Raw genomic sequence first — 22074 nt, 5'->3', positions numbered from 1 at the left:
ATCGGGCCTGGCTGCTACTGCCTACGCGAAAGAGTCGTCGATGGAGGGTAGTTTATGGCACGGCACCCCATAGGGGACTGGAGCCCTCGTACCATGGACCAAACATCTGCCCAAGTCCCCACCACTGGCTGCCCTACCGAACACCGCGTTTCGACCAGCCGGGTTATACCCTTCTTTTTTATGCTTTTTCCTTCGGTACGGCCCGAGTTTCTCGACGTTTTAGCCCACGCTTCTTAACCGCATGTTCGCTCGAAAATGGTAAACAGAGCGAGCGAGCAAGTGAGCGAGCAGAGTACTTGCAACCGGGCGTGTGTACACGGTGCAATTTGCGTGGCGATGCGTACTAGCTAATGCTCGCGGGAAAGGAACGCCGAGGGCAGCGATGTCGAAGCGATTAGGGCGGTTCCAGAGATGCATAATGCATACGCGTTGATGCATGCCTTCTATGATCGATTTCATGGCATTGTTTTAAGCGGGTCGCGTGTTTGTAGAGCGCAGACTGCACCATCCGAAGATACGTCTCGATCCAATGCAAATATCATAGGATCGAATAATAATAACTATTGGCCCAGCAAGGAGAATTATATAAATTGTTCGATGAGTGTGAAGTTTATCCTGATGTGAATGAACAATTTCAAACATCGAGATCTTGCCGGAAATGCAATGCTAATTTAATGCGTCACCACACCCTATGTTCCAGCGGCGTTCATGCCCCATAGCAACACCGTAATTAGGATTGTTTCACGGTTTATTAAGAACGAGTCGGCCACGCTTTTGGGTGCGCCATTCCGTGCCAACACTCCGTTCGTCGATAACGCAAAGCGTTGCTTTCCGTGAACCTGTTCGCTCACTTGCAGCTATTTACGTTAAGTGTAACAAACATGTAATCCGCGTGCAATATTTTTTCATTAATTACTCGCAAACCTTGAACCTTATTCGTGAACAACGTTTTCGTTCCAAATAACAAATACAACTCAGGAATTTCAATATTTCTCGAGTATCTCGATTCGTGTCCGTCTTTGATTACTCTTTCAGTGATCGGTACGCGCAGCGAAAGGAAACCAACCACTAGAGTCTATTACAACAGCGTGCACGCACGCAAACGTCGCCGCGTTAATTATATGCGAGCGGAGAAAGAAAGAGTACGTAACGCGTGCATAACGATTTTGCGCGACGATCGGCACGCCGATGACGCGCGATCTAGCTGCAAATTGCAGCTGGCCGCAGGAGGGTTGGCTCTACAATTGACAGCAATTGACGACAATTAGGGACAGGAACGATGACAGTCGTGATTTCGTCGATGAACGGGACGACGCGACGCGAAGCTGTGGAACGCCTTCGGATTTAATCCATGCCTCCGACACTTTCGCTTAACGAGACCGCGCGCACTTTAATGAAAAGTGTAACTCTATTCGAATCACAGTTTCACTCGATTCAAATTGTAACATATAAGCAGGATAAACGTTACAGCTAATTGTCTAACGTTTCGATTGTAGTTAAAAACGAAATGAATAACGATTCTCTAATCGTTTAAAAAGGAGAAATCCAATGAATAAACTCAAGTTTAAAAAATAATAACCATCGCAGAGTTGTAACAAAGAAAAGAGTTTAACGAGATAATTGCAGAACTTTTGAAACCTACGAATATTCGCGATCCATCTTTTACTGTAATTTCCACGAATGGCTCGCCGAGTCAAGAATGCTCTCCGTAACCTTTGATTTTGCTCGAAATTAAAGTATCTTTGAAAACCTGTTAAGGCATTTATGTCGATCGTTTTGCTAAAAACTGTCGTACTGACGTGGTCAAGTATAGATCATGGTTGCGGCACAATTATTTCTGTAACTTAGAAGAAGGAAAGAGAAAAAAAGCAGTGGCGTAGAGCCACTGATGGAATATCTTCATCGAATCGAGTTGTAACAAGGACATAATTTCGAACGAGACTGGACGAAGTAAGAGGCGAGACCACCGGTGTCCTTGATGCCAGTTTCTCCTAACAAGGGTTGCCGGTTGGTCTGCTGAAGTGGCTGCGCGACCAAATGAACATCCCATAAAGGGACGCGTTGAACCTTTCCGAGAAAGTCCAGTTGGGATTCCAGGGGAGGAAGAAAACCTTAGGGACGCGATATATGCGTGGCTCGATGAGGTAAAGAAGGGAGGACAGTTTTCAGGCAAGAGAAACGTCCAGCCACTCGAGACCCTCTGCATTTTCCTCTTTGAATTCGTAAGAAAGCTGAAAATTATACTAATTTATATTTAAATAATTATACAGTGCTGGGAGAATGGAAATTATTTTTTAATCTCGTTGTCTTTGCGTTTTTGCCTTTGTCATTGTTATTGCACTACTGATTACGAGTGGAACTCGAAACATCAAAACGTACTACATATTGATTTCTCATTCACGTGAGTCATTGTTTCGTCTCGAGAGATTTGCACACGTTCGTTTCACACCTTGGAGGGTGTTTGACGAAAAGATTAGCCGGTGCTCGTGTACCTTTCTCGTCTAGTTCACAATACAAAAAGTTGCAGTTCAAAATCCGAACAAAGATCTAGAACCATTCGACAAATTAAAATTCATCATAATTTCTCCTTTGCACTCCCACCTCTTCTACTAGCATTTTCACAATGGCTCTAGATTAAAAAAAGACCTGTTTGTAAATGGACAGCTGCATATATTTTTCGGTCTTTGTTCAGGGTGGTCGGAGCATGAATCAGGATTTTAATATCCAAGTTATGCGTCGACTTTAAACTCCTTATCGTCCCTTTCCACAATGACGTCATTGTCTCGGCTGGTTAAAGGCTGCGAGTTGCAGCGGCGTGTGCGCGACCGCGACTACAATATTTTGGCAGACGTCGTCATCCGGGCCTTCTGACTCACTGAAAAGAACACTCGACCCATTATGCACCGGTCCATCCTAAAGCCTCGTGCACACGACGGTGAAAAGTCACGTAAAAGCGGTGGCACGCGAGCACCAGACGCGATCGATAACTCGCATGAATGAATCACAAGACTATTACGTGCCGACCTTAACCTGGCTATATGGTTCTCATGGAATGCCGAGGAAATTCCTTTACACCTTGCCGTTGAAAGTATCATTTGTAACGATTTAATTACACGTGTAACTACCATCTTGAACAATTCGTGTGAAAACGATCGATAGAATCTTTCATAGTACCGAGGCACTGCAAATGTGGCTCAATGTCAAATAATCATTGGAGGTAACCCACTTCTATACACCCGCATCGGTCTGACCGTCGATAACATAAAAAGCGTCGTAAATCACACGAACAATTGCTCTAGTTACAACCCTATCCCATTTGTATGCCGTTGTAAATCATATTTGGTGAAGCGGTTGGTTTAACGCGATTGCATCGAGTTTGTTGAATATTCATCAACGAGGATAGAATTTCACGTCGTCTCCATGACGGTATAAGCGACGATAATAGAGTAATACAAAGGGATATCGAGTCGGTGCTGTGAAAGAACCTTAAAGGTATACGATATATTCACGTAGGGAGCTGACAGCTGTGCCCGATAGTCCACATGGCGCTCTTTGCTCTTGTCTGGATGCAGGACTATCGATTTTATCGTGTAGTTTCGCTAACGAATGGTTGGACGGACATTGATTAGAAGGCAGCAGTTTATCGCTCGATAGTTATTGACTCGTCCTGTTCCTTGCGGCTAGACTAGAACGTAAGAAGAGGAAGAAGCCTCATCCGTGCTCTGTATCCATAAGCGTTGATACTTCGATCGACCATGTCTTAACAAGTCATTTATACGCAGCTTGTCTTACGGATATTATGTATATCCGGAGTTATTATTCCATCTTCCTGTTAGGTAAAGTTGATCAAACGAAAGAATATAGAGTAAACGAAATTGTGTTTATGACTCGAGTAAAGTAAAGATCCTTAATTGAAACTTTAATGAAGCGTGCCTGATGCGTTTGCCGTTTTGCGATACACGGTCTGGCTAATGCATCAGAACGCAAGCAGAGCGTGACGAGCGCAAATCTACACGCTATACTTGTCTACTAATACGTCTGCTTCCTTGTCCAAGCCGGTAACCCAACGTGTATCTCTAACTCGCAAAGACGACGAGATTCAAGTGTTCTAGTCATATCGCAAGGTTACCGGGGGAGTAGAATCGTAATCTCAGAATGTACAATCGTCATAAATATATGGCGAAGCAGAATGTAATAATACAGAGGAGAATATTCTCTACCCTAAAATCCTCTTAAAGCTGCCTTAACGAATGAACGACTACGAGCTGCAGGCGCTTTAATTGGTGCCGCGATGATGAATGGCACAGTAGACCGAGCCCCTCGTGCGCCAGCTATCTCCAACCTTAAACGACGTATCATCCGGAAATTAGAACGAAACCAAGGTTTATCGGTCGCGAGCAAAATCTTTGAATCCTAAAATTCGCTAGGTTAGGCTAGCTTACAATTTGTCTGAAGTCTTCTATATGTGGCGCGCTTCTTGCCGATTATTAATGATCATTCGACCGTTTAAATTAGAACGGGACGCGGATCGTTAATTAATGACCGCGACGATAGGTTTGTAGGATGTTCACGAAGCACCAATGCTTCTCTTCGGTAGATCAAAGAGAATCTAAAGTTTAATATAGCTTGTTCCTGTTTAGGATGGACTTAAAAGTGACAAAAATGAACAAATGAATATTCACGTACGAATTAAAATTCAGGCGCGACGTGAATATCCTGCGGAGCTTTTTCATCCTATTCCATGTGACGAACGTGTCTTTCCATATTGAATAAAAAAGTTATTTAATAACGAATTCTGTTCTAGTCGTAAATGTTGCGCAGTGGTATTAAAACGAAAAATATCTAGTGTCGAAAATATGCCTTCCGTTTTTGGAAACAAATATCGGAACTTTCACTGACCAGAACCACAGTTGCTTACGAATGATCCTACTGTTGCATGAGGCTATTGTTTCATCAACAATTGTTTCGTAATTGGTTGATGCGAACCGTGACAATACAGGTTGTTTCAGGTGTCTGCCGATTGTATTGACTTAATGAGAATATGACGAAAGTTTCCGATCTTGAGTTACAAATTAAGATACGTATTTCACCATGAATTGTATCGATTTTAGCAAAATTCATCAAACCAGACACACACGAAATACAGAAAATATACCTACAGTCAATGCGATATTTTACGAACATACTGTGTATATTTCGAAGCTATATTAACAATAAAGAAATTCCCAAGATGGCACACTTATGAGAGGAAACACGTGTTACGTGGTAGCTACTCTAAATATTTAGAAACCGTCTTTGCATAGGGCGGTTCATGGATAACGTTTTGTTAGGTTACCATGGGAAAACGTTTTCTTCTTCCACGTGCTGTTTTCTCTTCGTTTTTCATATTAATTTTCCTCGAGGCTCTGTTATTTTCAATATTTTGGAGAGAAAATAATGATATTACGTATCGAGCTATTATAATTTTATTGATCGCCCTTAAACTTGATTCTAGATCTTGAGGATGACGTCAGAGCCATAGGAAACGGATATTAGAACTCACGGCCTTGTTAATGGGGATACACACACGTACAGCAAGTTCCTTTGTTTCAAGTAACAGTATTCGCAGCTTCGTATCTCGCAGACTGCAGAACGTACAAAATTCAGAAACTCCTGCCGTTTTCGCCGCATGGAAGGTTCTCCAATTTCGGAAATCTAGCTAATCAAGAGGGTAAAGTACATGTAACGAGTGAAATTTTCATTCGAAAATGAACAGGTTTCGGCGAAGACACACAGGTATGTCCGAAATGAATTCGCACGAAGGAGAAGGGAAATTGGGTCGCATTGGAGGACCGATTAAAAATAACAATAAATTTCGGCGTACAGCTGCATGCAGGATGCGGTGGCGGCGTTTCGAGATGTTGGCAAAGCGCTCAATAACACGCCACGCTATTGCGGTAACGCGTGTATGTCCAATTCGATGTACAGTTAGGTATGCGTTTGATAGCACGTTCGACTGCGCGATCGTAAAGAACAGTAAAAATCGTAATAAGTGCGCTGTGGACCGTGTACTTCTCCTTCTCGTATCGCAACCGTAATTCTCTCCCTCTCACTCCATCTCTCTCTCTCTTTAGCTGGGCATCGGCTACCGTACGCTGTAAGTTGCATTAAATTCTCAACGAGAGAACGCAGCCTTCACTTCGGCCAAGGGAAAAAGGAAAATCGAAAGCCGGAAGATTCCTAACGATACCGGGACTTGTTTCTTCCCCGTCACTGGATACGTCCAACGATACGTGTCGTTATCTAATGCAACTTGCACAACACTGACAGAAACACCAGAGAAACAAGCGTGAGTTGGAAATGTTAAGCTTCCGTTGGTTGTGAGTTAATAAAACTTTTTGACTGATACGCCTTCTTTCAAACCTTTGATATAGGCGAACAAAATAGAAATCGTGTTTGATATCGAGCGTGTTTAATGACTGGAACTTTCTCTATGTACGCTCACGCAGCTAATCGATGATCGCGATTCGCGTAAATGTGTGTACATGTTAATTATTCTATAAAAGACCAAGTTTGCGTAAATCGAATTGCCCGCAGAATCGTAACGAGAAAATTTCTCGCGCACCTGAATCATATCGATTATTTACAGCACTGATAAGACAAGCGAAGAGAAATGAAATATACTGAAAACTACTCGTTTACTGTGGGATTTATCTCGATTGCCAGATTAAATCAGTTTTGTCGCAATTAAAGATAAACGATAACCACCAATCGGAACGTTTGTTCCGCACGATTTCTTCCACGATATATATCCATAATTTTCCAAGATGATTGCATTATTTGTGTTGCGTGAAAATGATTGCGATAGGCATAGATTATGGACTTAATCAGATATACAATATCGTCGTTGAAACTGCAATAAATTTTCGATTTGATCATCTTTCGATCGGTATCATACGATATAGGAAAGATCAAAAGGCGCGTGCTGAAATGTGTACGCACTGCTGGGACAATGGTGTCCTTCTAGACGTTGTCGATGGGCCGATACAATGGCAACGGGCACGAGCCTACGTGTACAACCCGTGTAGGTAGTCACTGACATTTTAAAATGTCAGCGGGCCCCCTCGTAATGCGCTGTTTATCATTTGGGTTACTTGTGAGTCGTCCATATAGCCGATACATATACCAACATTATGGAGATTCGTTATGGAGGTGCGATTAAAATTCGTGAGCTCATTGTTTCTCTTATCACTGTATGAAATAGTCATTCTGACTGAGCGTTGCAAAAGCTTAGAAGAAAGTTCCTTTGCTACCTTTATATTTGCATAAAATGGGATTAGGAGCCAGATTTGTTTCAAATTTGTTATTTATCTCTTTGAACGAATTTTGAATACTTCGCGTAACATACTGCCTAAACATATCCGGTAAGTTATTGAACAATGAAAATGTGAAAACGTTTGAAAGAATTTAACCTTATCGCGCAGCCAACGCGAGTCGTTAATCCTGAATAACTTGCAATTCTTCTTTGTAAGAATTCAAGATTAATAATGTCTGGCTTCTTAAATCCAAGGTAGGCAGTGATTTTTACGTCGCACAGGAATCACCGAATCGAATGAAAGCGCCAGTCGAATGCGTTCGTGGGACAAAACGCACAATGGAGATTCCTTGTACGCGTTAATGAAAATTGCTGCACAGTTGCAGAGAATGCGATTCGCGTCGTGTTGGTGTACATATATGTATATGTCGTATCTCTCACAATATCAGCAATGAAATAGAGTTTACCGTGTAATTTCATCGCTTAACCAGTAACGAAAACTCCTTTCCAAACGGAAAGTGCGAAGAGACGGAGAAAGCGTGGACAAGAATTTCTTTATCTCGTCCACCTACTCGTCTCGTTCGGAGTTTTTATAGTAGTTGCGTCGCGTTGCGTAATCCCTTTCATTAACAATATATCGTTCACTGAACTCTGGGAGCGTTCGATGACTGCAACTGCAGCAACGTGTATCTATGCCATGTTTTTCAATTGGAGTAGAAGCGTATCTACCGTGCATGAAGCATTCCATAAATGACGTTGCGCTATAGCATTTAGAAGTTGACATAAATCAAGGGCTCGTAACAGGTACATATATAGTAACGCGAAAATTACTGGTGCTCGACTAACTCGAACGATTTCGATTGAAATAGTGGCCCACGGTCGTGGTCAATCCGCATAACTTTTACTCCGATGTTAATTGCGCGTGACGAATTAAATGAAACGAGATTTCAGCCGGAATAGAATAGCCTTCAAGGTGGTTCGCGGTCGCTTTTACTCACCGCTAATGAACGATCCATATTTTCCAACGTGTAACAAGATTCCGAGAAACATAAACACCTTTCCTATATTTTTCAAAGCGACGGCAATAAGAAGTGATGAAAAAAGCAGAAATTGGTCTATCGTGATCGCCTATCGTGATCACCGATCGTGAAAGACTCGGAACGATACCTCTCATACTCTCCACCGATTCTTATTACCGAGATTATACATCTATTCATTCGTTCTGATTGATGTAACGACTATAATCGTTGCTCGAATGTCGGTGTTGGTGTTGCTGAGCGTCGTTTAAATCGCCCTACTACTCTCCATCGGTTCGAGTTCTAAATTTACGACTTTCTCCAACTATGTAACGTGAACTCGAAGCATCGTTTCGATTTGTCTGTTCGCCAAAGACATTGGAATTTATATGCACGTGCTTCACACTCGATAAGATTAAGATAGCATTAACGTCCTCGTTAATCTACTCTAACGCTATTTAAGATTTCTTTCATTTTGGGACAATACGAGTTAATTATTGCAATAAGTACCTACTTTGCACGACTATAAAACGGAATGCTTCAAAACACGATGAAATGTCGATATATTCCATTGCAAAACGGTATAATTGTATATTACGTACATCCACGTCACGTGTGTCAATTCGTCTTCTTACAGTCGTTGACATAGATTCTTTGCTTCCTTCGTCATGTAACTTTTACAACTTGCCACGTTCGCCGATGTATTATGTATCTAAACGCGTCTCGCAAGACTTGTTACCGACACTTGTCAGGAGACGTCCGTTGAACTTCGCGAAGAGTAACATTCTCTAACGACCCTGATCCTGTATGCTTAAAAGTCCCCGTTGAGTCGCACCAACTGGACTGACACAATTGACGCGGTGAATAGGGAACGCGTAAATCTTCGTTACGTAATTCCAGTTATTCGGTTACCCGTATAGCTTCGCGAAACCAGGATAGAAAGAGTCCTTTCTACCGTTCATGCGTCCAAGCGTTTGACCCCGTGAATTCTATGTACCTCGTGCATACTATCCGTTGAAACTCGGTTGATCTTTGGTCGACCGCGATCCAGGACCGTAGAGATCTGCGATGTCTCTGATTTACACGGAGTAATAAGATGCAATGACTCGTATGTCTTTTCTGTTCTTCGAACAATCGTGATCGCACGATACATATATTGCATACATCATCGGGCACCCGATTATATGCATAAATCTCTTTTTTTAAGACACGTACAATTATTTGATTTATAATATCGACACGATGACAGCATTCTCTTTCGCCGATATTTGTCCTTTGGTTATATTTAAATTAATTCAAGTATCCATCGATTTGAACATTGTCCAAAGTATTTATCGCCAACCGAACTACAACTGGAATTAAGTCTATATTCGATTGTAGTTATGCAAAGAACAACTACTTGGTGAAAATGACTTCTTTAATATGATCATCGCATCATAGATTCTTTATCGCTACTTTATCCGTTCTTACAATTCTACTCCGAATTAGCGCAATATTTATAAGATCCAAAACTGTGTCATAAAATAGTGGAATCTTACCGAGTGTTTGGCGATCCCGAAACGTCAGGATCCGTTAGTCGCGTCGGGACACGCCGATCAATAGAAGAGCAAAAGGCACATGTCCCGGTAGCTTCTCACGCGGTGCTGCTCTCGAGCTTGGTGGTCATGTCGCCTGTAAATGTCGGATAATCGTTCCTCCAACGACTACCTCAGTATCGATAATCGACGATTAACCTCCCTCGTTTCTTCACCGATGCATCAACGTCTTCCTTGAACTTAGACGAATCTTTCTTAATAACAACTTCTCTCTCAACTCCGGAAGTTAATGAACAGTATCGTCGGGGATGATCGTAAAGTCGATCGACATCGATGATGCACGTTGAGCTCGGCGATACGGGGCAGATCGTGATCGAGCGGAAAATTCACCGATTCACTAGTCAGAGCTAGAAGTTTCCATGAAAGCGCGCGATGGGTGCGCTGCTGGTCGCCGGCGATGACGAACGATCAGACCGACGACGAGGTGCAAACAACGATTCGCATCGTGCGAAAATCGCCAAGTTCGTCGTTGTGACGTGAACTAGCGTGTAATCGCGTGAATAGCACAGGGATAACGACGTCGAACGAAACGACAGGGATGCGAGGAACAACGCGAAAGCCGAGAAAAGTCGGGACACTGGCCTGCCATCGGGTAGACCGACGACCCGGTGCGGCACTCTCAACGCGGCGACGCACTGCGCCGACGTCGCGACGACGACGACGTCGTCGCCTAGGCGACCACGCGACCTCTCGCTCTTCTCCTCTCTGATGGACGAAGAGGAAAAGGAGGAGGAGGAGGAGAAGGGTGTTTCGATCAATCGAACCGGTGCGACTACGTTGTTCGGCGAGATATCGATACGTCGAAAGGGAGGAAAAGACCAGGCTATGTTGCGTTGTCGGTCTTTTTCTTTTTGTCGTGGAAACACAAGCTTTCTCGCAGGTCCGCCGCTACCTTTTTGCCGACGGATGGGCCGCTTTAACGTGCAAATGCTCGCCGCTTTTGTCGGTGTACTTGTCGCATTTTTATTGGTCTAGTTTCATGGCTCGATACCTCTTGACTATATCTGAAGCTTTTGGTAGCCTTGTACGTTTAGTTATTTAAATTGATTTAAATAAGAAACGCTGCACGTGTGAAAAAGTTTTTTACTATTTTCCACTTTCGAGAATTCAACAGTTTGTCACGTTTTACTTGTTTCTTTCCTGAATTGTAATACGTATCTATAGGTATTCGATAATCGATCACCTGTCATCGATTCATAGCCACAAAACTGCGAGGTTATACGAACGAGATGGTGAAAAATTCTATCAAAGTCTACGCCAGATTGAAACCAGAACAAAATCGGAAAAGCATAGTGGTAGATATCGCGATTACAAATTGAAATTGGTTTTATAAGATGCACGTTTTCTTCCAAAGAATTATCAAGTCTTGCATCGTCCCAAAGAAAATCTCGAGGAGGATTTCTTGGTTCTAGTCTCTCCAGTCCAAAGAATAAAAGATTATCCTGACAATCGTCCCGAGTCTTGGAATTTCTCGTGAGATATTACAAAAATAACATTTTGTCATTGTCGGTAATATGTCTAAAATCTGAAGTCTAAAAATTCAAACATCTGAAACTTTTAGCTTTTTCCGAATATTTGAGGAATCCGCAACGCAAGAAGACGTGTTCGAAAGTGTTGCACGATCCGTAGTTGAAAGGTAAAAGAATCGTATCATTTATTAATGAATTAGGGTGCATTCCTCGAATATTCACTTAACTATGCAATTTCTTTTATTAAAGTGCTCTCGATGGTTACAACGGTACCATTTTCGCCTACGGCCAGGTATACCGAACAATAAATCGATAGAATCGATAAAACGTGACTCGAGTAAAACATCTATTTTCTAAAATTAAGTCGTCTACCGTTGTCATACAATTTCAAACTCGTACCACATCCTCGAACGTTCTATCCATGAAACCTCGATCGAGGCGAGCCTCTGATATGATTTTAAGTCATGAATTTTGTAGACCGCCACTGGGAAAACGTACACGATAACCGGGAGTCTGGAGAACGAATGTCGTGGTATCATACCGAGAACTTTGCAATTCCTGTTCGACGCGATACAAAAGGTTGCGTTTGTTGGCTATCAGATGTTATATAGGTACGCGCAGAGAACCCTATACCGCCCTTAAATTTTATGCAGCGACCGGAAAACGTGTACTCCATCGAGGTGGCATATCTGGAGATTTACAATGAAACCGGCTATGACCTGATAGATCGGAAGCACCAACGAGACTTCGCGGTTACGAGATTGGAAGATTTACCGTAAGTCCGGGTGACGTAAATGGTGGCCTGTCGAGTAATGCGCGAACACGGATACGAGGGTATTTCGTAAAAACCAGGGGGCCCCCCTAAAGGGAAACAACCTGCTCGACCCGACCGATCAAACATGATTCCGACAAACTTCCAATATGGAGCAATCGTGCGCAAGGTGCAACCGTGTTATCTTTATATCTTCCTTGTCTTGCGCCACGTTACGGACGATTCTCTTTTTGTTTTACAATTAAAAGTAAGGGAGAGTACTAAAATTTCTCATCTATTGGAAACTGTGCACGCGTTTCAGACGTATCAGCATTCGAGAAGACGAGGCCGGGAAATTACACTTGAAGAATTTGACATTTTATTGCGTTAAAAACTTGGAGGATGCATTCGAATTGCTTGTGCTAGGCGATCATAATCGGTAAAATAATCTCGTTATATTGTCGTATTGGAAAAAAGAATGTAGTTCTTCATAGGGTTACCGCCGATACACCGATGAATCCTCAGTCATCGAGATCGCATTGCATCTTTACCATCGTAGTTTCTACGAAGAAGTTCGGCGCTGAACAATACAAGCGAGCGAAAGTACATCTCGTCGACCTAGCAGGGTTCGTATGTTTTCCGTCTTGTATCGACTGAAGGTACAAGGGTTAGAGATATTACGACAATTGATCAGCTCCTAATTGAAGACAACCATCAGAAAAATTCATTTCAGTAACAAATTTTTAATTGAGCATCCTAATTAAAAAAAAAAGAAAAGATTAGATAAAGAAGAAAAGAAAAGATAAATTGTGGGAAAGTGAGCTGGTAAAGAGCACGATTAAACGCATATTTGCCGACTGGTGCGTAATTGTGTAATGATATCTTTAAATTCCTTTCACAAATTACATCTCTATTTCAACAATGTTGTGGAAGTGACATTTTTACGATTACGTACCAACATCTCAAATGCATTAAACGTTGTCCTACTTGTCAGCGATAATTTTTCCTACGCGCACCATCGTGTCGTGCTTTCTCATTGCCATCTGCGCCCGTGCTGGCAAATTTTGTAACGGTAACCGATTTTTCAACGTGAGATCTCCGTAGGTCCGAACGTGTCTACAAATGCTCGATAACTGGCACCATTCTGACCGAGGCGAAGCACATTAACCTGAGCCTACATTACTTGGAACAAGTCATAGTGTGTCTGGGTCAGGAGAGCGCAGGTCACATTCCTTACAGGTGCTAAATTCACTCAGGGATTTATATCCGACAGTATAATTTTTCATCACTTAAATAATATGCGGATAGCGAATGAAACTTTATTGTACTCTTCTGACTTACCTTTTGTTTTAGATTAGAACCCTTGTTTAATCATGGAACTTTCGTTGTTTCCATTTTTAGGAATTCCTTATTGACGTCGATTTTGAGAGACAGCTTAGGTGGAAACTGCCTGACTACTATGTTAGCGACCATAAGCCTTTGCGCTTTTAATCTAGAGGTACGACACGATTTTTATTGCCTCATAATCATCAGCGCATTTGTTTAATTGGATATACTCTTATCTCGTAATTGTCAGGAAACAGTGTCAACGTGCAGGTTCGCTCAACGAGTAGCTCTCATTAGGAATGACTTAAAACTAAATTTGGAGACAGACATTCAGAGTGAAAATGCGTTACTGAGAGCGGAGAATGACAGACTTAAGCAACAAATCAAAGCCTTGACGAGGCAAACTGTTCAGTATCTTTATCAAAAATTCAATTTAGAGTGTAAATTAGGTTTCAATTAGTTTTGATATTTCAAATGTAGATATCTGAAGAGCTTACAGCTGCAGATAAAAAAAATCTCGACCATAAGATCGGAAGCTTTTTAGAATCAAATAAACAAGTCATTTGGGATTATAATCCTAAGAAAGTAGAATATTGTTTCGAAAGTTTCAAGCGAGCTTTCGAATTGAGCAAGGATCCAAAGTGTTACCTGAAGAAACTGGAATATTATAAGGATCTGGTTATTCAAAGAGACAAAGAAATTTGTATCCTATTATAATTTTATTAATATTCCATTATTTATCAGAAAATTTCTTAACTTTTTAACAGCATTGTTGATAGATAGAATGAAAAGGGAAAGGAATCAACGATCGACACAATTAAATGATGATCGGTTTACAACTAATAATATCGAGAACGATAATCAAAAAATGATACAAAATTCCCTAAGTAATCGTACACCGTTGAAAAAACAAAAACGAAGACCTAAAATTAGTAATGAAACTAAACCTGATTGCAGTACTAATGTTTATGATAATGATCCGACATCGAGAAACAAGTCAATATCCATTGATACATTTATGCCAGAGTTATTGCCTTGCAATATCGTTAATTTAACTTTAAGTGATTTAACCGAGGATAAAGATCAAGCGATTGATCAGAGAACAGGTGATAAAACTGATGACACGAATCAACAGTCCTTACGCAAATCTGAAAGAGGGCAAAAAAACGTTAAGAAAAAACATAATCATAATAATCAGATAGAATCAAAAGTGAAACAGCAGAGTCCTGTTGAATTATCAAGTGCGAAAGCGAAAATTGTAACTCGGGAAGCTTCGTTTGTAGAGGCAGATTATTCAGCTCCAATTTATCAAAAGTTTTTAAGCTTCAGTGCTAATAATCCAGAAACCCCTTTGATTCTACAGGAAAACAAAGCAGAAAGGGATGATTTCGAGCGAAAGTCTAATACGGAGGCAAAAGACAAACAATTTGAGGATTCATTGCCTTTGACAGGGGATCCGGAAATCGATGAAGAAATCATAGCGTTCTACAAAGCGAAACGATCTGGAGGTATTTACTAGTCAGTTTTTCAAGATGCTGTTTACAATATAAGAAGTCATAATAGAGTATGCAAGAATGCAGTATTATTTATCGAATATGCTTATAATTGATACATACAACTAATTATAATGTAATACAGTTTTATAAACGATGAATATTAATTAATTCTAACTCTCGTACATACATAGCTACAATAAATAATCTTACACGCACTAACAACGTTTTTAATATTAATTCTTTGGCAGAAAACTTCAACGTTTCGAGCATGTTAACGTTTCCATATCTAATTTTTCGCCGTACATTTTTGCTTCCAAAATTGTTAATTTGTTTTCATAGATTAAACACAGGCAATATCGTTTCGCTAAATTAGGATACTTTCTAATCTTAAAGGCAAATAATTTATTAACGTTCAATCTTATACTATCCTTATATAGGAAGCCTTGAATACCTGAAAAAAATCTCCCCTTGTATTTATTATATGAAAAATAGTTTAATAATTACCTTTATACTCATAAATTCGAAGATTCTTCCTATTTTCAACAAAAACAAGCAGTGTTTCGATCAATCCATCGAAATTAAGTATCGTAAAGGATGTTGGTCGGTGTGCTTTTATTGTTTGAAGGATCTTTTTTCCTTTTACATCGTTATTAAAGATCTACGTAGAATATAGGAATCAAAAAATTGGAAGGCATGATTTATTAAGTATTTTTTCGAAGATTTAACTCACAAATATACGATCCTCGCTAACATCTTTGTCATAATACAAAAACATTTCTTTCTCAAATAATCCAACTTTGAATTTCAGGCTTTCTGAATTTCTAGCATATTTCCTAAGATTTACATTGGCAGAACGATTAACGTTATATTTACTAGCATTCTTCTTGCTAGCCAACAATATTTGATCTTTCTCGAAAATAATCTGAACATTATCATCGTCTGCCAGAGACGAAAGAGGCTTCTGTATTTCCTCGTTCATACTTCTAGATGACTGCAGTCGTTCGTTTTTGTCAATTGACGTCAAAAATATGTCTTGATCTATTTTGTTACTGTCTATATCATGGCCAAAATTTAAAACGTGCTAAAATTTTTAACGAAGCATAGATAATGATATTTAATCACTTTTAGTTCCAAATATAACACTAAAACTTACCCTAAACGTGTCATCCTTTAGCTTCCATAGATTTGTAGGACTCCTTCCACAAGAACTTGGCCCTGAAGTGAGAAAATATAAAGCTTGGTCGTATTTATAAGTGGTCCATTGTTCGACCACTCCAAAATCAGATATGTTGACGACCAACTCGAATTTTGTTCCAGTAAAAGAGTACATGTGCATGTGACAGGTAGTGTAGCTTAATATTATATAGTCGAAGTCATCCAGCTCGAAATGGTGGACGCTAACGATGCTGCTGTGGAACTTGATGACTTGCAGATAATCAAACGCATTGAACTTGTAAATTTGTTTCTCAGCGTAGCGTTTCAGCTCGCGCAAGTCCTCACACATACTATCCAGATTTGCCTAAAAAGAAAGCATAAGCGTTTGCACAAATTTCTAAATCATTAATACCTGAAAGGTTCATTGAAAATGGTTTCCATACACTTTTTTCCGCCAATACATCGTTCATCCCTAAATGTTCCTTTGCTAAAGTATTTGACAGTTCTGTGATGTTCGTGCCGTTTAACATATCATTTCCCGATGCCCCTTTCTCAAAGTAAACGTTACCAAATACGACCCATTTACCAGAGATAAACTGTGATACTAAATTGTTGGTCGTGACCGCCACAGCTTCCCAACGAGCCGGATCTATGCCGTTCAGGTAGCCTAACACTCGAAGACTCTGATTGAGAAATATTGGTCTTTCGAATATAAAATTGCCTAGAAAAGTAAACGTTTTAGAGAAAATGGCTTATGTATAAAATCTCTTCGAAACGTTTGTCGTCTATGTTTTACCGTTTATAGAACCCTTCGAATTCAAAGGTATAAAACTTTTCGGATCGATGCCGTTAATAATGTGAGCATTGAAATTCTGTCGAACGTGAACATTTCCACGAAAATTAAAGTGTCCTGATATTTTCTGGTCCCCAGTCATCTGAAAACAAAAATGCTATTAGAGAACTGGAGGAATTAATCATCAAATAATGTAAATAGATCTACTTGTTCCTTATAGAATTATGTCTCTTTTAAATAAAAAAATGGGATTTCCAAAAACATCCAATAGATTAATTTGAAATATACATACCATAAAAGTGTTGTATTGAACCTCCTGTAAGTTTACGTCATTGATTCTTCCCAAAATTTGCATTTTATCTACAGTAATATTGTCACATTTCAAAAATTCTATACTTTGTTCAGTGTCCAGCGGTATTAATAAATTCATATCCAAATGGTTGAATTTCTCTACTTGAATATCAGATTGAAAATTGACATCAGTAAACGTGGTAGTACCTGCGATCGAAAAAATACATTTTCAAAACATTTCCAGATGTAATCCAAAATAATCGGAATTCCAGTCACCTTCGATATAATTAGGTCTGTTAAGGTTTAGAACATCATGATGCAGGTCATTTACATCGATTCCCATAATAGATTTCGTTGTGAGGTTTGCCCAAACTACAAGATCCTTTTCTATTTTTATACCATCTCTAAAAATAATTTTTGATTCAATAAAGAACGGCGTGTCTATAAAGACGACCTTTTCTTGGAATCTTTTCAGATCTATGTCATTCAATTTGTCCTGCACTATAAACGTATCATTAAAGATGACAGTGTTTTCGAACACTTTCGTGCCAGAAACTGTAAGATTATCCTTGTTGTTAAACATTATCATGGTTAAGAAGTGATCGAAATTTTTTCCCTGGATTAATCCATTCGTGTAAAGATTTTTTATAGTCACATCGTTAAGGAAACGAACATCTCCGTGCAATTCGTAGCTATTGTTTCCTAAATGTTTGAATTTCTTTATCAGATTATAGAATGGTACATCACCGATACTTCCGGTTGTATTGAATTCTTTAAGAATTGTCACAGAACCATTGACGATAACAGGACCTGTTAACACCTGTTCTTTAAAGGGGTCTAGAATATTTTCTATGGGATGGCCATTCAAAGCGGTCGCCTCAAGTTGATGGCAAATAATTGTGTCAAACATTTTATGTGCATCGATTACTATATTTGTCTCGGATTTTAAAACCGTATCAAGTACGCGTTCTGAAAAATTGAAGCCATTCATAAAGTCCAAAATCGTCAAATTCTTAATGACAACATCTGATTTGAAAATCACGGTGTCGATTTCATCTTCAGTATACAGATCCGCCAAGACATTTCCATTAAGTAACTTTGTAATAACCATTCCTGTTACTTGAAGAGAGTTTAGAGTTTTGCTTCCATTAAGAATGCTGTCTAAAGTCGCGCCTAATCTATCGGTCAACAAACTGATCTCATCCAACGACATTCCATTGATAAATTTCGCGTTCAAGCGATCGGTTTCCAACTGGTCGATGGCTCCAATATTCGGAAACTCTAAATGTTTTGTGAAATTGGCGAAATCAAGACCATTAACAACCTTTGGTGTTATTTTATCCGCCAGTAATGTTTCCGTCATTAAATTTTCAAAGCTAACGTTTTGAAATATTTCGTTCACTTTCTGATTAAAGACATCGAATGAAACGTTGTTGTTTAGTCCATCAAACGACAACTGGTCTACAATAATTGGAGACTTAAACACAATAATCCTGTCCAAGCAATTGTTGGAATTTGTATTCTCCTTGAAGAAAGCTTTTAATTTCTTCATAGCCCCAAACGTCACATTTCCAAAAGTCACGTTCGATAGTATCTTTGTTAAATCTGAAACGATACATAGTGATTAATAAACGAATATTAATTACCGATAAAAGAAAGCGAATTCATACTTGGAAAATCTTGTACTGTGTCCAAAGTGGCGAACTCATCCAAAAAATATCCATTAACCATACCGGATGTGATGGTAACATTAGATTTTATTCCGACATTCTTTAAAAATGTCTTAATCCCAGTAATTTTAATTTCCTTGTCGGTTTTTAACAATAAATCCTCTAAATTTAGTACACGTTTATTCATGAACAATGTGTCGAATGTAACATTTCCCAAAACATTTAAGTTGAAAAACATCACATCCGATGATATCTTTGAAGTTTCGTTCAACAATAATCTATCTTCCATACTAATTCCTGGTATTTCGCCATCTAACTATAGTTGTAAAAAATTCGTACAATACTAGAAATACGCCTAAAACTTGACCAAAAACATACCCGGAATTCTCCATCAATTTTTATGTTCTCGAAGGCAATCTCTTCTTTTAGAATGTTGTCTTTATACAAAATTACGTAGTCTTCGAAATTTACGTCATTTAGAGTGGTTACATTTTCCAATCGTGATAGCAGCATCGAATCGAACGATTTGGTACCGGTTATAATCACGGAAGTATCACTATTCTCCAAAACATATTCCGTTGGATACAAAAGATTATTTAGGATACCCAGCTCAAAAATATCTGAGATCAACGTCTGAAATTAATATAATTGTTACATCAAACTAATTATGCCACTTATATAAAATTGTGTATCTAGCGTTAAATTTTACCCCTTCGATAATAGTATTTCCAGGAATATACATTGTTTCGTGTTTCCACACAATATTCTTCATCAATGTTGTCCAGTCAATTCCATTAATCACAGAGAAAAAGAGATTCCCGTTTACTTGAGCACGATTTATTTTATAAAAATCCACGGCACTATAATCCACTATAGAATCACCAAACTGAATATTCTCGATAGGAATACCATTCATCGAATGAACTGTCAGATCTTCAGCCTCGATGGAATCAAAGACAATTGTTTCGTTGATGTCATTGATGGACAGCGCAGTTAAGTTTCTCACATACAAATTGCCAGTAACATTAATATTTCCAAATATCGTGAAATCCGAATCGGAAAGCGGATCCGTTAAATTATGTTCTATGGTGTTCATCAAATTCGAATCGATTTCATCGAGTTTTCGGCTTACGTTTTTCAATTTTTCCGCGAAACTGTCTGCGTCGAATGTCAGATCTTCTTTCGTTAAAGTCGTTCCGCCTATCGTGATCGAATGATAAGTCACGTTATCAGATATAATTGCATTCGTGGCGTTTACTGTACTAACATTCCAAACTCCAGTAATTATAGGATTCCTTAAGTAACTCTTTTCGAGACGCGCCTTTGTTTCATCGAGAATCCTTTCTTGATGATTCAACGAATCCTAAACAGGTATTTCGAAGATCTGTAATTTTTAAATATTTTAAGAGTGCCTACGATACCTACGTTTAACAAAGATTGCAAGATCAGCAGTCTTTCAATACTGGATTGAATCGGATGTTCCGTGTTTTTCAACTGCACGTTAAGTTTTACAATTTGATTACCCAAGATGAATCCATACTTCGGAAGTGGTGTAATCATGGATAGATCAAACTGATCGAGGATATTGTTAGGTAACGAGATTCTTTTGAAATTCAGGCCTTCCCAGGCAAGAGCCATTACTGTGGAGTTTTTCAGTTGAACCAACAACAATGACTCGTTTCTATACGTATCCACATTTACGTTTGTCACCCGTGAGATTTCTGAAACATCTGTAATACACATCAATTAATTATTCAGGGAGAGAATCACGGTAATTCAATTCTTTATGGAATTTAGTTCTACCAAAGTTGTGTTCAGACTCTGTATTGAACTGGAATTCACCATCTACGAAGTGAAAAAGGCCAGCTTCCGGTCCAGAAGTCGCCAAAAATTGAAGATAACCGCTCTCAAAACAAACAAAGTTTTTTAAATTATACGACTCTATCGTTTGTAGCTTTTGAAAAATACGGCCCTCGGTAGTGGGTCTATATTCATAGAGCGAGATATCATTCATGCCTTGAACAGCGAGTGAACTGCTTTCATAAATAGGACATATCTGTATACCAAACGATCTTGGTACAAAGAGCCTATCATGAAACCTATACCGAACGAATAATTCGGATTGAATGTATGGATTCAGCGATTATTGCAAATTTATATCGTACGAATAATTACCAAAAGTCGAAAGTATTGATTGAAAAGTCAATGATAAATCCATACACGTCGATGAATGTTTGCAATCCAGAATGTAATTCGTCGTCACTCAACAGCAATATTTTATATGGCTTTTCATGTTCAATGAACTTCATGTCTTTTATACGTTTCTGTACTGACCACGACCAAAAGAATTGAAAAACATTTCCATCTTTTAATCTGTACCACCGTAACATGTTTCCACTGTTCGATTCTACGCAGAAAACGACCGCAGCATCAAGCTCCGAGTGAAGGTTGATCACTCTAAACGTTAATATAGTATCTTCCAGATCAAAAATAATAGAATCATAGACAACAGCCGTATCCCGATTAAGTTTGTAAACGTAGAAAATAGATTTCTGAACCCCAAATAGATAGTTGATACCATTTACGTCTAGAGATTGCCAATTTGTCACTGTTTCTGGTAAGTTTGCGTATTTACGAACAAAGATATCTGTCATTATGAGCTCTGGAATGAAAGGAAACTGTCGTCGGTATTTATGATTAAAGTTATACGCGGTTCAAACAAAATAATATCTTGTACAGTACCTTCTCTGTTCCCTGCGCCTGTATTGAATTCGTATTCCATCCAAATTAACGTTTCGTTTTCAGAATTTCGTGTAATTCGAGATAAATTGATATCCGCAAATTGATGTGGAATTTTTAAGACATGGTTGATATCCCAGCAATTTGCAATGTTCGCACAAACGAAAAGAAATAACCAAAAAGTAGGATTATGAATTGACGGGGGCATTGTAACGTTGCGATTAGATCGAATGATCTCGGAAGGGATACTCGTAACAGTCGATCGTACGATACAAAATATTTTGATCGCGATTGAGTTCACACGCAGTGGTTCTCAGAATACAACAATTTTTATATTTTACTAGAACGACTTAATGATTGGAAATAAATTATGATACTATTTCAGTGATTCGTTAGCATCCATGACCTCTCTTCTTGAATAATTTATCAACCTATAGGTTTTTCTTCATTTGTACATGCTAATTGTACACTTTCACAAG

The 22074-nt window shown here is 39.2% G+C and overlaps 3 protein-coding genes across 4 annotated transcripts in view; 1 reads left to right on the top strand and 2 right to left on the bottom strand.

Annotated features, from left to right (window-relative positions):
- Positions 1-10518, bottom strand: part of DAAM (disheveled-associated activator of morphogenesis-like protein) — a 43469-nt gene extending 32951 nt beyond the window's left edge. The window contains exon 1 of the mRNA XM_033345761.2: positions 9849-10518. The gene's annotated coding sequence lies outside the window, so the exon portion shown is untranslated. The remainder of the gene's footprint in view (positions 1-9848) is intronic.
- Positions 10519-10822: 304 nt separating this feature from the next.
- LOC117163591 (kinesin-like protein KIF6) lies at positions 10823-15018 on the top strand. Its single transcript, XM_033345998.2, has 13 exons — positions 10823-11200; positions 11260-11378; positions 11467-11541; positions 11624-11666; positions 11852-11953; positions 12028-12149; positions 12448-12564; positions 12620-12751; positions 13230-13364; positions 13527-13623; positions 13702-13857; positions 13932-14154; positions 14219-15018. Exons 1-13 carry the CDS (start codon positions 11135-11137, stop codon positions 14968-14970), a joined length of 2139 nt encoding a protein of 712 aa, XP_033201889.1. The 5' UTR covers positions 10823-11134; the 3' UTR covers positions 14971-15018.
- Positions 14715-21996, bottom strand: fs(1)N (female sterile (1) Nasrat). 2 transcript variants are annotated; one of them, XM_033345997.2, is made up of 15 exons: positions 21599-21996; positions 21032-21518; positions 20660-20955; positions 20282-20586; positions 19566-20219; positions 19235-19489; positions 18857-19172; positions 17463-18791; positions 17188-17393; positions 16899-17037; positions 16546-16823; positions 16101-16466; positions 15678-16028; positions 15452-15605; positions 14715-15398 (listed from the first exon to the last, which is right to left on the bottom strand). In XM_033345997.2, the coding sequence occupies exons 1-15, from the start codon at positions 21801-21803 to the stop codon at positions 15202-15204; spliced, it is 5538 nt and encodes a 1845-aa protein (XP_033201888.2). In that variant the 5' UTR covers positions 21804-21996; the 3' UTR covers positions 14715-15201. The 2 variants fall into 2 exon arrangements, with proteins under 2 accessions (XP_033201888.2, XP_076477923.1); XM_076621808.1 differs by lacking the exons at positions 14715-15398; positions 15452-15605 and having other exon boundaries at positions 15850-16000.
- Positions 21997-22074: the final 78 nt, after the last annotated feature.

Source organism: Bombus vancouverensis, chromosome 9 (assembly GCF_051014615.1).
Source record: "Bombus vancouverensis nearcticus chromosome 9, iyBomVanc1_principal, whole genome shotgun sequence".
NCBI classification, from domain to species: domain Eukaryota; kingdom Metazoa; phylum Arthropoda; class Insecta; order Hymenoptera; family Apidae; genus Bombus; species Bombus vancouverensis.
Note: the sequence above shows the minus strand (reverse complement) of the source record. Positions and strands in the feature narration are given on the sequence as shown.